General features: G+C 40.2%; 1 protein-coding gene across 2 annotated transcripts in view; it reads right to left on the bottom strand.

Moving 5' to 3' along the window:
• TXK (TXK tyrosine kinase) overlaps nt 1-13949 on the bottom strand; it is a 55782-nt gene that overhangs the window by 27220 nt on the left and 14613 nt on the right. Inside the window, exons 2-5 of one of the 2 annotated variants that reach the window (XM_037034137.1) lie at nt 9260-9314; nt 8012-8114; nt 6811-7016; nt 3577-3642 (exon numbers count right to left, since the gene is read on the bottom strand). In XM_037034137.1, the coding sequence (XP_036890032.1) occupies nt 3577-3642; nt 6811-7016; nt 8012-8114; nt 9260-9314 (430 nt within the window). Of the gene's footprint in view, nt 1-3576; nt 3643-6810; nt 7017-8011; nt 8115-9259; nt 9616-13949 lie in introns of those variants that run through there. The other variant, XM_037034138.1, reaches the window with a different exon arrangement.

Below are 13949 nucleotides of genomic sequence, written 5' to 3'. Positions count from 1 at the left end.
CTTTCTTCCTCCCTTCTCTCTCTCCAAAAAGAAATAAAGTCTTTTTTTTATAAAGAATTTCTTTTAAAAAAGAAGAAAAAAAGATGATTTCTCTACAATTTAGTTGTAAATCCAAATTGGTCCTGGGAGGAGGTTAGTGTAGCTTAAAAAAAAAACATAAAATATTGTGAATTTTTGTGTAGCCATTTTAATGTTAAAGGTGGAAGAAAAGAGGCAACACTTTTGGCATACTGTGCTTCATTATTTCAAGGAAGATTAAAACACAAAAAAGATTTGTGCAGTGTATGGAGAAGTTGCTGTGATGGATCGAATGCGTCAAAAGTGGTTTGTGAAGTTTTGTGTTGGAGATTTCTCACTGGACGATGCTGCACAGTCAGGTAGGCCAGTTGAAGCTGATAGCGAACAAACTGAGACATTGAGAATAACCAGTGTGTTATACCACATGGGAGATAGTCGCCAAACTCACAATATCCAAATCAATAAAGTTATTGGTGAAAATGAAAAATGTGTCTTGTTTTACAGAAAAAAACAACCCATACGTTCACTGTATTGTTGACCATTGGATATTCATTTAAAACCAAGGTACAGCTTTCTACACATAAACGTTGCCCTGAGATGTCAGAAGCCCACACTGACTCTGCACTCTTCCCCTGTCGGCGCCCTGACTACCTTTAGCCTCAGCCGCTTCTTCAGAAAGGTCTTCCCCAACCTCCCCTCATCTGACTTATACCCCTTCTCCATTGATTTCTCCTAGCGTTCCAACTGTTCCCTCCTGACACTGTAATTTAAAATTACATATTTAGTTATAAGTTTGGAGCTGTTTAAGGTCTATGGCCCCATGAAGCTGTAAGTCTCATGGAAACAGAAACTGCTTCTGTATGTTCTGGGTTGCATCTCCAGTGTCTGAAAAAGCTAAATGCAGTACATCATAAGTGTACAGTAGATAAAGATCAGACAAGGAAAGGGATTCAGGGGACTGAAATAACAATAGTACACCTGTAATACTAGGCAATGTGGTTCACACTGTAAATGCCTCTCTTGTTATTTCCACAGTTCAAGGAAATAATGATAATCGCTAGAAATTATTGAACATTTACTATGTGCTGTATTATTATCCCCAGTTTCCAGATCACTCGGAGGTTTAGAGACATTAAGTAAATTTGCCTACAGCCAAAGCCCAGTCAGTGGCAATGCAAGGATTTGAACCCAGGTTTTTCCGATTTCTGAGTCCACACTGCAGTATGTCAGTCTAGGGCCATAATTCCTATGCAATCAGTAGAACAGTGTTTGGCACATAGTAAAGTGTTGACAACTTTTAGTGTTAATTATTACATCTACATTTTAATAAACCTTTTAAAAAATAACAATAAAATTAAAAAGCAGCCTTCCCATGACTGGAGTCATTCAAGAAAATAACTTTTGAAGATATAAATCAAGGAAATGAGTTGGTCATTCTAACCTCAGAGGAGTTTAACTCAAATGACCCAATATCTACAGTATAAAGAAGCTGTTAAAGTCAGACTCCAAGTCTTGTCTAAACAGGGCAGCAACGAGCAAATTAATTTAACAATAAAAGAAAGGAAGACTGCGGGTTAGCAATTGAAAACTCACTAACCACCAGACACTGTGTTAGATACCTCTACACATGTCTCCATTCATCACCCAGAAAATCCAAATTGGGATTATAATATGAAAATAAAAGTCTCATTTTTCTAATTTTTCTCAGCACTTCCCTGACCTGGCCTTCCAAGAGACCTATTTGTGACTCATACATACAGAAAACATTTTGACAGTTGCCAGGTGGGAGTGGGGTTGGGAGGATGGGTGAAAAAGGTAAAAGGAATAAGGAGGACAAATTGGTAGTTACGGAATTGTCATAGGGATGTAAAGGACAACATAGGGAATGTAGTCAGTAAAATTGTAATAACTACGCATGGTGTCAGGTGGGTACTAGATTTATCAGGGGGATCACTTTGTAAGTTATATAATTGTCTAATCATTGGGGTGTACACCTGAAACTGACATAACACTCAGTCATTTGTAATTGAAAAAAATTATTAATAAGAAAAAAGCAAGAAGACAAACAAAAAGAGAGACAGAGAGACATGTTTGAGATGGGCAGCGTTAGCTGGGGGCAGTGGGAGAGCGGTACAGGCCATCCATGGGTAACTGCAGACAGCTGTGAAGTGTTTTCCCAGGAAGCAGGTGCAGCCACCTGAGGACTGTGTTTCACTGAGTGGAGACTGGGATCTCAGAGCAGAGCTAAGCGGCACAGGTCAAGTGAGTGGGCGTGACAGGTTCAGTGAAGTAGGGGAGGAGAGAGAAGAGGCCCTGTAAGGAGCCAAGGAGAGTGACTTGGGAGAGGGAACTGGCCTGCGAAGCAGCTGACAGAGAAGGTTGGTAGGGCTCTGTAGATGTGCCATGTGTCCTGAGATCATCTGCTCTCCTCTCCGATAAAGTGCGCACTATTCACCAACTCTTTTAAAACTGGATCTGTAACTGGATCCTTTTTAGGGAAGAGATGTGCTGAGTCTGGCCTCTGGGTGGACTTCAATTAGTAGCAAAGCAGAGCAAGGGGGAGTGGGGTCTCTCACACAATTGATATTTGCTGCCTGGTTCTCAGAGAAGCACCTGTCTTCCTGCCTCACTTTATCACTTCCATTGCCTACCACCAGCAGCTGGGAAGCATGTGCTAATTGCAAACAAGTATCTACCTGAGAGTACCCAAGGGCTCAACTAAACCTAAATATTTTTTAAGATTTTATTTATTTATTCTTAGAGAGCTGGGAAGGGAGGGAGAAAGAGAGAAACATCAATGTGTGGTTGCCTCTCAGAAGGCCCCTACTAGGGACCTGGCCTGCAACCCAGGCATGTGCCCTGACTGGGAATTGAACTGGCAACCCTTTGGCTCGCAGCCCGCATTCAATCCACTGAGCTACCCCAGCCAGGGCTAAACCTAAATTTATAAAAGACTACTCCCAGCTCTGTTACTCTACGTATAAATTAATCTCTCAACCTTAGCTTCTTATCTTCAGAATGAGGGGCTAAAAAGACGTGATTGCTAAGATCTCCTCTATTTTCTAAATCTGGATAGCAAAAATAAATTTCTAAGCAGGACTCCAGCAAACATGCCAAATGTCCTTCCCAACTATAGCATTGGCCTAGTTCTTATCTTTAGCTATTTCTAAAACATTTCAAAACATAAGCCAAAATATAGTAATGTGTCTATATATTAAGTCCAATTTACCACTCACTGGAAACTTAATGTCATTTTTACAATAGTTAATTTTCCATTTAGGACATACACTAAAACAAGTGCAAGATGACTGTTTGATTTCATGCTGTTGCTGTTAAAACAAAAAAAGTGGCTATACGACATGAAACAAAAATAAGTTTAAGAAAAGCAAGTTTCTGAATCAACCATCATAAGGATCAAAGACCTCTTACGCTAGAGCTGCCAAATGTGTTACTTTCTTTTCCTTTTTTAGCCCCAAAACAGTATCTCTACCTAAAAGTTTCCAAAATGTACCTGCTTTTCATAGACTAACCATAGGATGTACTTCGGGGGACACTTACTCATATATTTCTAAATTGGTTGGTTTGTTTTCAGCCACGTAGTTGCTTGGGATTAAGCCTTCATTCCTACAACAAAAGACAAAGCAAAAATAAAATATTTGCACGTTCGTGGCATTATCACGGCAATAATTCTTTTAAAACGTCAAGGATGCAGGGGAATCAAATTCATTTTATTGATTAAGTTGTTAAAAGAGGAAAACAGGTTTTTCATTTTCACAGGTAACTAAAATCTCTGTATAATAAACACTAAGATTCTGACTTACAATGTGAGTAGTTTAGAATGTTTTACGACACCAGGATCTTTTTAAAGAGGAAAGGTGTCACTTACATGACCATTGGGACATCATAGTCACTAGGTTAACAACAGAGCAATACAAAGATCTTGGCTTCTTTTTAATTGCTACAGAGTATTTGACAGAGTAAATATTCTAGTTTAGCCACATGACTTTTATGCACAAGTACAAATATTTCTCAAAGACACAAAGTAGGGAAATTCTGGGCCACTGGGCATGTGTATCTTTCGGTAGATACAGCAAATTGCCTAGAAAAAGGATACGCCAATTTACCTGCCCATCGGCAGGGTGAGGATTCTCTTTTCCTACACCTTCACCAACATTTGAAATTACAAAATGATCCCCACCCAGCACATACTATTGGGAAATAAAAGCAAGTTGCAGAACAATGCATAAAGTGTGATTAGATTTATGCAAATTATATCTGCAAATTATACCATGTATTTCAATATGTGCATGAAGGTGCATTGACAAAGGAAAAATGGGACAACTGTAATACAATAACAATAGAAAATTTTAGAAAAGAAAGTGCATTGAAAATGATCATTCACTAAGTGAATAATGGTGTTTACTTTTGAGAAAGAGACTGAATTTGGAGGTGTGGCAAGGCAGAATGTTGGCAATATTGATCATGTATGCATATTATGAAAAACAATATTCAGTTATCAACTTTGAAGTTAAAATTTAATTGGTTGTTTGTTTCCATCTGAGTCACGTCAATAGGCCACCTGCAGAAGTGGCTAAATATGCAGTCCTGTACCTGGTCATGTAACTCTCTCCCCACTGAAATACCTCCATCACACATTGAGTCCAAACTAAGAACTGGTAGGGCAGCCAAATAATCAGGAAAATATAAAGAAAGAGGGCATGTAATATAGATCCTTCTGGCACTTAGATACTTATAATCTCCAAATCATTTATAAAAGATATTTTCTATTTATAATCTTTATATCCTGATAAAGATCAGAATCAGTGCCAGCGCGCTCTCCCAGGAAGCCCAGAAACTGCTCAGAACCCTCCTCTACCCAGGACTCGGTCAGGCGTCAACTGTCTGTTGCAGCCGACACGAAGTCTGTTTGCGCCCAAGGGTCTTCTTTCCTTTCCTACTTATTTCACTCCTACTTCCAAAACCAGTCATTGTCGAAATGTAAAAATAAGTAAAATACTCTTTCTGTTCCTGCCTCAGAGCACAACAGGAAAAACAAAGTCAAATTCCCCAAGAAAGTGTAAATCTGAGTAAGAACCAATGTAGGAATTATTATTCCCATTTACAGAGAAAGAAATAAAAACTCACCAAAAATAGAACTAGCAAATGATCCAGTATTTCTACTTCCAGCTATATATCTAAAGGAAAAAAAACACTAATTCAAAACGATATGTGTACCCCAATTTTCATTGCAGTGTTAATTTCAATAGCCAAGATATATACATATGGAACAAACTTAATTATCCATTGATGGAAGAACGGACAAAGAAAATGTGAAAAACTGGAATTATCTTCTGGAGGGTGGGGCCCTTGTAATACAGGCTTCCCCTCCTAGGTGAGTGTTCCAGGAACTCATGTGTAGCAGTGTACCAACTGGTATTGTTGTGAAAGGCTGTGTTCTGCTTCAGTGCATTTTTCTGAAGACTCTTTCAACACATTTGCGCGTTTCATGACTGATTTATGAGTGTGCCTGCCCACACTGCACTAAGTGTTCAGCATTTTTTTTTACCAAAACTAGCATGACCCTGTACCCCACCCTCCCTATTCACTAGATCTCACCCTGAGTGATGTTTCTTGTTTGTTTGTTTCCCTGGATGAAAAAAGTCCTCAAAGGGAAATGTTTTGCCAACGTGGAAGAAGTGAAACAAAAAAACGGCAGAAGCCCTAAAAGGTGCCAAAATCAACGAGTTCAAAAAATTGTTTTAAGCAGTGGAAAAAAACATCTTGGTAGGTATGTTGCATGAAATGGAGAGTACTTTGAAAGCGACTGAAATTTAAACATGTTAAGAATATACAATTTTTTATAAATAAATACATTTGGAGAGGTTTCCACTCATTCATATGTGTGTATCAAGATTTATATACATAAATAAATACATATAAATGTATATGACAAGATACATACAAATGACAAGATTTGATTCCTGTCAAATCTTATCATGAGAATTAGATCCTTCCATTTGTGACAATGTGGATGGAACTTCAGGGCATTATGCTACGTAAAATAAGTCAGACAGAGAAAGACGAACACTGTGCGATGTCACTTATAGGTGTAATCTAAAAGTTTATTTTGCATTTTTTTTTAAAAAAGCTCATAGATAAAGAGAACAAATTGGAGGTTGCCAGAGATGGGGCAGTGGGGTGGGGGTGGGCGAAATGGGTGGAAAGGGTCAAAAGGTACAAACTCCCAGTGACAGAACAAGTAAGCCCTGGAGATGTACACACAGCCTGGGGACTAGAGTTCACAGTACCGTATCGCATGTTTGCAAGTTGCTAAAAGACTAAATCTTTGAAGCTCTCGTTACAAGAAAAAAATTCTGTAACTATGGTGACAGATGTGAATTAGACTTATTCTGGTGATCATTTTATGCTATATATAAATATTGAATCATTACGTTGTATACCTGGAACTCAGATAATGTTATAGGTCAATTACAGCTCAATGTAAACAAAGAAAAGGAAACATAGAGGGCAAGTGACTTGCTCAAAGGACAAACTAGTGAGTGGCAGCACTGGGACGTGGAGCAGGGTCACCCTGTTTCTCAGGGTCTGTGAAATCAGAGCCGCAGTGCTCACATTCAGATGCGGGGGTGTGGAGGACAGGTTTCATTTCACACCGGAGGAAGAGTTATCAGCCTGGAGAAACGGAGCTGCTAAACAGGCTTCTTCATGCTTCAGAAGTCTTTAGGGGATGAAAGAGGAGGAATGGAATAAGGACCAAGCCACCAATCTTACCCCCAACGGTCTCTTGCCTTCCACCAGTGAGTATTATACTTCTCCAGGATCAGGTATTCCTCTGTTCTCTTTAATGCTAAATCACAGGACTCTCTGGGCAGAAAATCATACAGGGCCTTGACTTGGATCTTCTCTTTAGCAACCTCAGGGGATGGGAGGGGAGGCAGCGGCTTGCGTTTCGATGGTTGCACACGGCCCCTGTTGGACTGGAAAAGCCAAGCAGCAAGTAGTTGCACTACTGTTTTAGCAACGTGTCTTAATAAGAAGAGGCATATCGATGTCTCTGGTTATATTTTGCTTGCTCGTTTGTTTTGTTGATTAGGTTCCAAACTGACAATAACCAGAGGGGAGGGAGGAGGGAGATAATGGGGAAAGAAGGGGAAGGGTTGTCAAGGAACATGAATAAAGGACCCATGGACAAAGCCGAAAAGGGGAAGGAGTGAGGGTGGGAGGTGGGGGGGGCTCAGGAAGAAGAAAGTGGTGGCAGGAAAATGGAGACAACTGTACTTGAACAAGAAGAAGAAGGAGGAGGAGGAGGAGGAGGGAAGAAGAAGAGGTACAGAGCATATTTGCCCCCTGCCTTCCTTCTTCTGTCCAGCTGTACCAAGGCAGAAGCCAGAGTGCAATAAACACAGGAAATGACCAACTATAAAGCAACTTTCACATCGAGCAACACACTCATTGTTTTATAAATTTTCAAAATCACAAATTCTCTTGTCAGTATTGCATTAGATTTTTTTCCAGGTCATAATTCTTAAAACTTGATTTCTTTCCTAATAATTTTACTTTGTCTTTAGGATTCCTCTCTCTTGATAAAAGAAAAGGAGCTGTTTTCTTTCACATGCTGTAAGTTTGTGTTTGGGTTTGCCATGCTTCCTAAGAACACTGTTTCTCCCCCAACACTGAACCGAAAATCAATCCTGGCCTCAAAATGGCAGTACCCAGAACACATTTTTTTCCCTAATTCACTGTCCAGTTTCAAATTCTTCCAAAATATAGCAGAGGGCTACGTTAGCTGATCTTTTTTCTCTTTCATTATCTTCTAGAAAATTCATTCACTAAATGTTTATTGAGCACTTATTATGTTCCAATCATGATATTAGGTTCTGGACATGGTGGCAAACAGTATCTCATGCAGCAGACCCTAAAAAAGCAAGCTTCCTCTCTCCCCACCCTCACCCCCCATTGAAATGATACTCACTTGCTTCTTAATTGGCAAGTCACTGAACCATCGCCTGTGATGCTGAGTGTATGTTTCTGAAAGTTCTTCATCTTTGCTCAAGCTTATTTGTGTTCTCACTTGCCTAACGTGAAAAAATAATCACGTTACAAGTAATTATTTTTATTCAAGTTATCTATAAACACACTAGATTATCATAAAACTCAAACAAAAATCCAGGTCTCTTTCAAGGCTTTTTTTAAATAATAAAGTAGACTAACTCCATTTACTTGGTCAAGTTCCTTGGGCTCTCAGAACTTGATTTTTCTTACCTGGAAACTAGAGATGCAAAGAGCATATAGAGTTGTTAGGCAACAAAATTGAGGAAACATATGTCACATGCCCTATGCGGTGTCTGATGAATATTAAGGACACAAAATTATAATCATGATCATCAAAAACTTACTCTGTGTCAGGCACAGCATTTATTATTTTACAGGCATTTCCTCACTTGATGGTATCTGTTGTTTTAAGTAGACATGGCACAGTAATTAGGAACATGAATTTGAATCCCGGGTCTACCATTTCACAGTGTGGCCCTGGGCAAGCAATGTAACCTCTCTAAGCCTCGATTTCCTCATCTGTAAAATGGGGTTATAAAAATCCATAGGTGGTTTTGAGAGTTGCTGGAGCTAATAAATGCACACCTCTTAGTGCAGCCCGACATGCAAGACATTCCCATTAAATGTTAGCTGTGACTATGTCACGGTGCCTTAGATTCTATTCTTAGACAATCATTGCTAGACCCACTGTATGAAACACAGCCATAGTTGTGGGGAGATATGCAAATAAATAAGATGGAATTCGTGCCCATGACCAGTAAAATTATGGAGTGGGACATAGACATATAATTAGCTTACATGAAATAAATATTAAATAAAGAACAAAATCGCATGCTTTGGGAACAGACTCGAAGGGGCAATTACATCCAAGAGGATTAAGAAAGGATCACAGGAGACCTGACATTTGACCTATGGTTTTAAATGAAGAGGCATTTATTCAACAGGGGAAAATGGGAGAAGGGTTTCCCAGGGTGGGCAACAGTGGGTGCAAAGAACTTAAACTTTATTTGATTTAAATAAGATAATTTGCTTTTTTAAAACCATAAATAAATTCCGAATTTATCGAAATGATGTTTTTGTTCATAACATTCACGTTTCACAGTCAACAAGCAATAAAGAAGAGGAATAAATCCATTTCCAATAAGTTGGTCTCGGAAAGCAGACTTACCGCTTCTGCACAGAACAGCAACAGCAACAGCAGAAAATCGACTGGATGGTGTTATCTGAAAAGCAGAGCATTCTCAACTGTCAGAGAGCCGTGGGTCCATGCTGTCTGAAAGATGAGGCTGGCGGTGCTCCAGAGGAGGAAATCCCCAAGGACAGCTGCAAGGGGAGTCGCTCTGAAGCGCCCGCAGGGCCTTGCCCGCGCCCTCCGCCACTAGCGGCAGCCACGTAAGTTACCGGCACCCTGGGTGGTGTGGTTTCACTTCTCAGGCTCTTCTCCCTGGGTCTGGTTTGTGCATTTCCTCAGTCTGAGAACAATGACCACTGCATTCTACTTTCCTTGGCCACAGCTCGTGCCAGCTAACAAATGTACCGGAGAACAGAATTCCAAAACAATGTTCTCCTAAAAATTTGCTAGCAGTGATTTCAAATTGGGTCACCAAACTTCCTTAAAACGTACTTTTAATATATTAAATAAAATAGTATAAATTGAAAAAATAAAATAAAATAAATACATTTTTATTTAATAGAATATATTCTATAATAATATAATTTAATGTATTTTATACAAGATATATTTTCATATATTTATTTTATTTGTTATATTTTATATTTGTATAATTTTTGGCTTTCAAAGTTTCTGTGGATTAAGTTCAATACAAGCCAAACATTTAAAGAAGAAACTACATAACTTAGTAATTTGGGTCATGCTTACACTTTTATTGTCAAGTTTAATCTTTATTTGATTTAAATTAGATCACATGCATTTTTTAAACAAGTAAATTTTAAATTTATCAGAACAGTGTTTTATGTTCACACAATTTGCCGTTCACAGTCAGCTCCTTCTTTTGTTCACACCTGAAACAAAGTGTTATAAAGGAAGTAGAGTGCATTGGACATGAGCATTGGCTTTTTTTTCCTTTTTTAAAAATTTTTATTTATTTTATTTTCTTAGTCAGAGGGGAAGGGACTGAGAAGGTGAGGAAGAGAAACATCAATGTGTGGTTGCCTCTCACACACATCCCATACGGAGGACCTGGCCTGCAACCCAGGCATGTACCCTGACTGGGAATAGAACCGGTGACCCTTCGGTTCACAGGCCAGCGTTCAATCCACAAAGCCACACCAGCCACAGCTAGGCATGGGCATTAGCTTTGAGGGTACACAGATCTGGGTTTGAGTCCAAGCTGTGGGGTTGACTACATCTGGGATAAATTCCTTTATTTCTCTAATTCTTTGTTTTTGTATCTGTAAAAATGAGATAATCCTCTTTGAGAAGCCTTACAGAACAATGGTTAACCTCTAATTTTGTGGGTCTGGGCAAGTTACTTAATTGTTCTGCACTTAAGTTTCCTTATCTGTAAAATGAGAATAATAGCATATTTAGCCTGTAAGATACTGTGAAGATTAATCAAATCAATTCAGGTGAGGTACCTAGAACAATGCTGCATACACAGTATGAGGGTAATCAAGAAGACCTATGATTGTTATAGAGTTGTTGAGATTAAATTACTGTCACCTCTAAAGTCCTGAAACATAGAAGAAGGGCACAGAGTGAAGACACCCAGCAGGGTCGTCCCTGGGCATCAGAGTCCTCTTTGTCCCCATTGTGAAGCACCAACCCCATTTCCTCCTGGTAGTCAGGAGGTTTGCTCAGCTACCCCGACTCCCTCTGTGCCTGTCGGTGCAGTGACACAGGAATCCCAAAATGGCCAGAGGGCACTCAACCTCCATTGTTCCCTAAGAAAAGATTTCTTCTCTTGGGCACTGAAATCTCCGAACAGAGGAATCTCCGGTCAGAGGGAAAGAGAACAACAATATTCCAATGGGTTTTTATGTTGAATGGTGAGAGGGGCCTCTCTAATCTTTCCTCCTTCGTTCCTAGACTGATGCATTCTGGCCAGGTGTTTGCTGCCGGTCTAAGACACTTACTGCATCTTACTGGACACCACTCCAACTCTGCAAGACATTCTCTCCTAGACATCATAGTAATTGAGCCATTAGCAGCCCCTTCCTCTGCTGTATCAAACCAGCTGCTTCTGAACAATGGGACACACTATAAGATTTGGAGAACCACTGAGCAAGCGTCAATGAAACCAAGAAAAGGCTGACTCCACAAAAAGAGATCACCTCATAGGTAACTTTCCCCACTGCGAGAGTTTCAGATATATTCCATTCCCCCAGATCTCCTCGGCACCCGTCTCCCGATCCGGTTCTTTCAGTGTTCCCAACCAGCAGGCCAACTTTTTGCCATTGCCCACGCGTCAATGTACATCAATGCTGAGACTGTCATGCCCTAATGAAGTAAAGAAACTGATAGAGGACTGTACTTCAGCACTTCAGAACTGTACTTTCAGGCCACCTCTGCATGGAGGCTAGCTACCCCATTTAATCCCTACAGTTCATCTTTCCAGGGTAGAATAGGGGTGATAAGAACAAAGAAATTCAGCAAAATAATTAATACATATTAGTTCCTTTTCCTTTGATGGAAGTTGACCTTCTAAACCTAGATTCATGTATTGGTCACTTGCCTTTCTCTGATATGGACATAACCACTACTCAGTCTCTGGGCTACAGACACATTAGTGCTCCAGTGGACTGTCTTTCTAAAAAATACCCTCCCGGTGCAATCCCAGGCAGTGACTCATCTTTGTTCCCACTGCTGTTCCACCACTCACCCCGATTCAGTCACTTTCCCTCTTCCTTTTCCTGTACTCAGACACTGCTCATTTTCCAAGGACCATCCCAAGGTTTGTTTCTGGAGACTAAAATAAAACGAATTTAGGTCCCCCAAATCTGCATGACATTCTGTATTAGTAGGTGTTTGGATTTCAGCTGCTTCCGACTGTGTGTCCGTTTTCGCCTGGTAGTGCCTGCCTGAACGCCAAAGAGGGTGCATTGGCACTCGGGGTCTCTGTCTACTCTGGCAGGAGTGGTTTTAATTTACATGCATACCAATTTATTCCAGTGCTGTCTTTCTGCCTTAGAGACATTCAGGCAGAGGGATTAAATATATAATATATACTTAAATATATACTTCTAACCCAGTATCTAACCGGGCCTGAGGATGCAAAGTGAAATACAGATCACACAAATGAGCGAAGCAGGCCAACACATCACGTAGATTGAGGCAAAATGTTATGTCAAAGCCCCATGTGAAGGTTTTCAAATTCAATTTTTAAAGATTTTATGTATTTGTTTTTAGAGAGATGGGAAGGGAGGTAGAAACAGAGGGAGAGAAACATCAACGTATGAGAGATGCATTGATAGGTTGCCTCTCGCACACCCCCAACTGGGAACCTGGCCCACAGTGCAGGCATGGGCTCTGCCTGGGAATCGAACTAGCAACCTTTTGGTTCACAGGCCAGCACTCAATCCACTGAACCACACTAGCTAGGGCTCAAATACAAAACTTAAAAAATACTCCCTCCCTTTCCCACATCGCCGTTTTTCTCTCTCTACTGGATCATTCCCATCAGCAAACAAATATGCTGGTACTTCACCCATTAAAAACAAAACAAAATAAACCACTCTTGATCTTATTGCTTCCTTCAGCTTTGCTCCCCATTTATATACAGTCTAGAAATGAGGAGTCTTAATTGCTGTCTCCAATCCTTCCCTTCCCACTTTCTCTGAACCTATTCAAGGTTTTGTCCCTACCCTTTCCCCCAAACTGCTCTCCCTGGGGCCATCAGTAACCATCACACCCCTACACGCAATGGCCAAGTCTAAGTCTGAAACTCACTTTACTGCTCAGTAGCATCCAACACCGTGTCCTCTTGGTTTTCCTTCTTCTCAGTCTGCTTTGCTGCTTTCTTCTTGTCCTTCTTAACCTCTTAGACTGGGTGTGATGCTGGGCTGTCCCAAAGCCTTAGACTTCTTCTCTTTTCTCTGTCCTATTTACTCTATTGATTGTCTCATTGTTTGTGATGACCGAAAACTGTCAGGTAGATTACCCATTGTACACCTGAAATGTATATATTCTTATTCACCAACGTCACTCCAATAGATTCCATTAAAAATTTTTTATTTAAAAAAATGTTCAAACTCTGTCTGTGGAGGACACCTAAATATATACTTCTAACCCAGTTCTAATGAACTCCAGACTTACATATCCAAATGCAATCTGAAGTCTTCCACTGGGATGTCTAGTAGACACTTCATATTAACACGAAGACATCTCATCTGAACTCTTTCTCTTCCTTCTCCCCCAGATGAGCTCTACTCACCTTTCGCCAGCTTCCCAATGGCTAGTCCACGTTTCCAGGTGCTCAGGCCAGCAAATTTGCTGTCACCTTCGACTCCTCTTTCTCACACCCCAAATCAACCTGTCAGGAAAGTATGCTGACTCTGCCTTAAAAATGTATCCAAGCGTTTCAGTTCGTAATGACAAAAAAGTTCCAGAGATGGATGGTGACGATGGCTGTACCACCTGTGACTGTACTTAATGCCACTGGGCTGTCTACTTACAACCAGTTAAAATGGCAAATTTCATGCTTTCATTTTTGTTTTGTTTTATTTATGTATTTGAATATTTGTTTCATTTATGTTTTATTTCACACTATTTAAAACACACACCGAATCTTACTGCTTTTCTTTACCCTTCCATCACTGCCATGGTCTGAGCCCCAACCAGCTCATCTGGGTTATACCAACAGCAGCCTAATTTCTACCTGCTTATGCCCAGAATCCCC

This window comes from Sturnira hondurensis, unplaced genomic scaffold, assembly GCF_014824575.4.
Source record: "Sturnira hondurensis isolate 20B ecotype Veracruz unplaced genomic scaffold, ASM1482457v3 Scaffold0022017, whole genome shotgun sequence".
Lineage (NCBI taxonomy): Eukaryota > Metazoa > Chordata > Mammalia > Chiroptera > Phyllostomidae > Sturnira > Sturnira hondurensis.
This window is presented reverse-complemented; position numbering and strand designations above follow the sequence as displayed.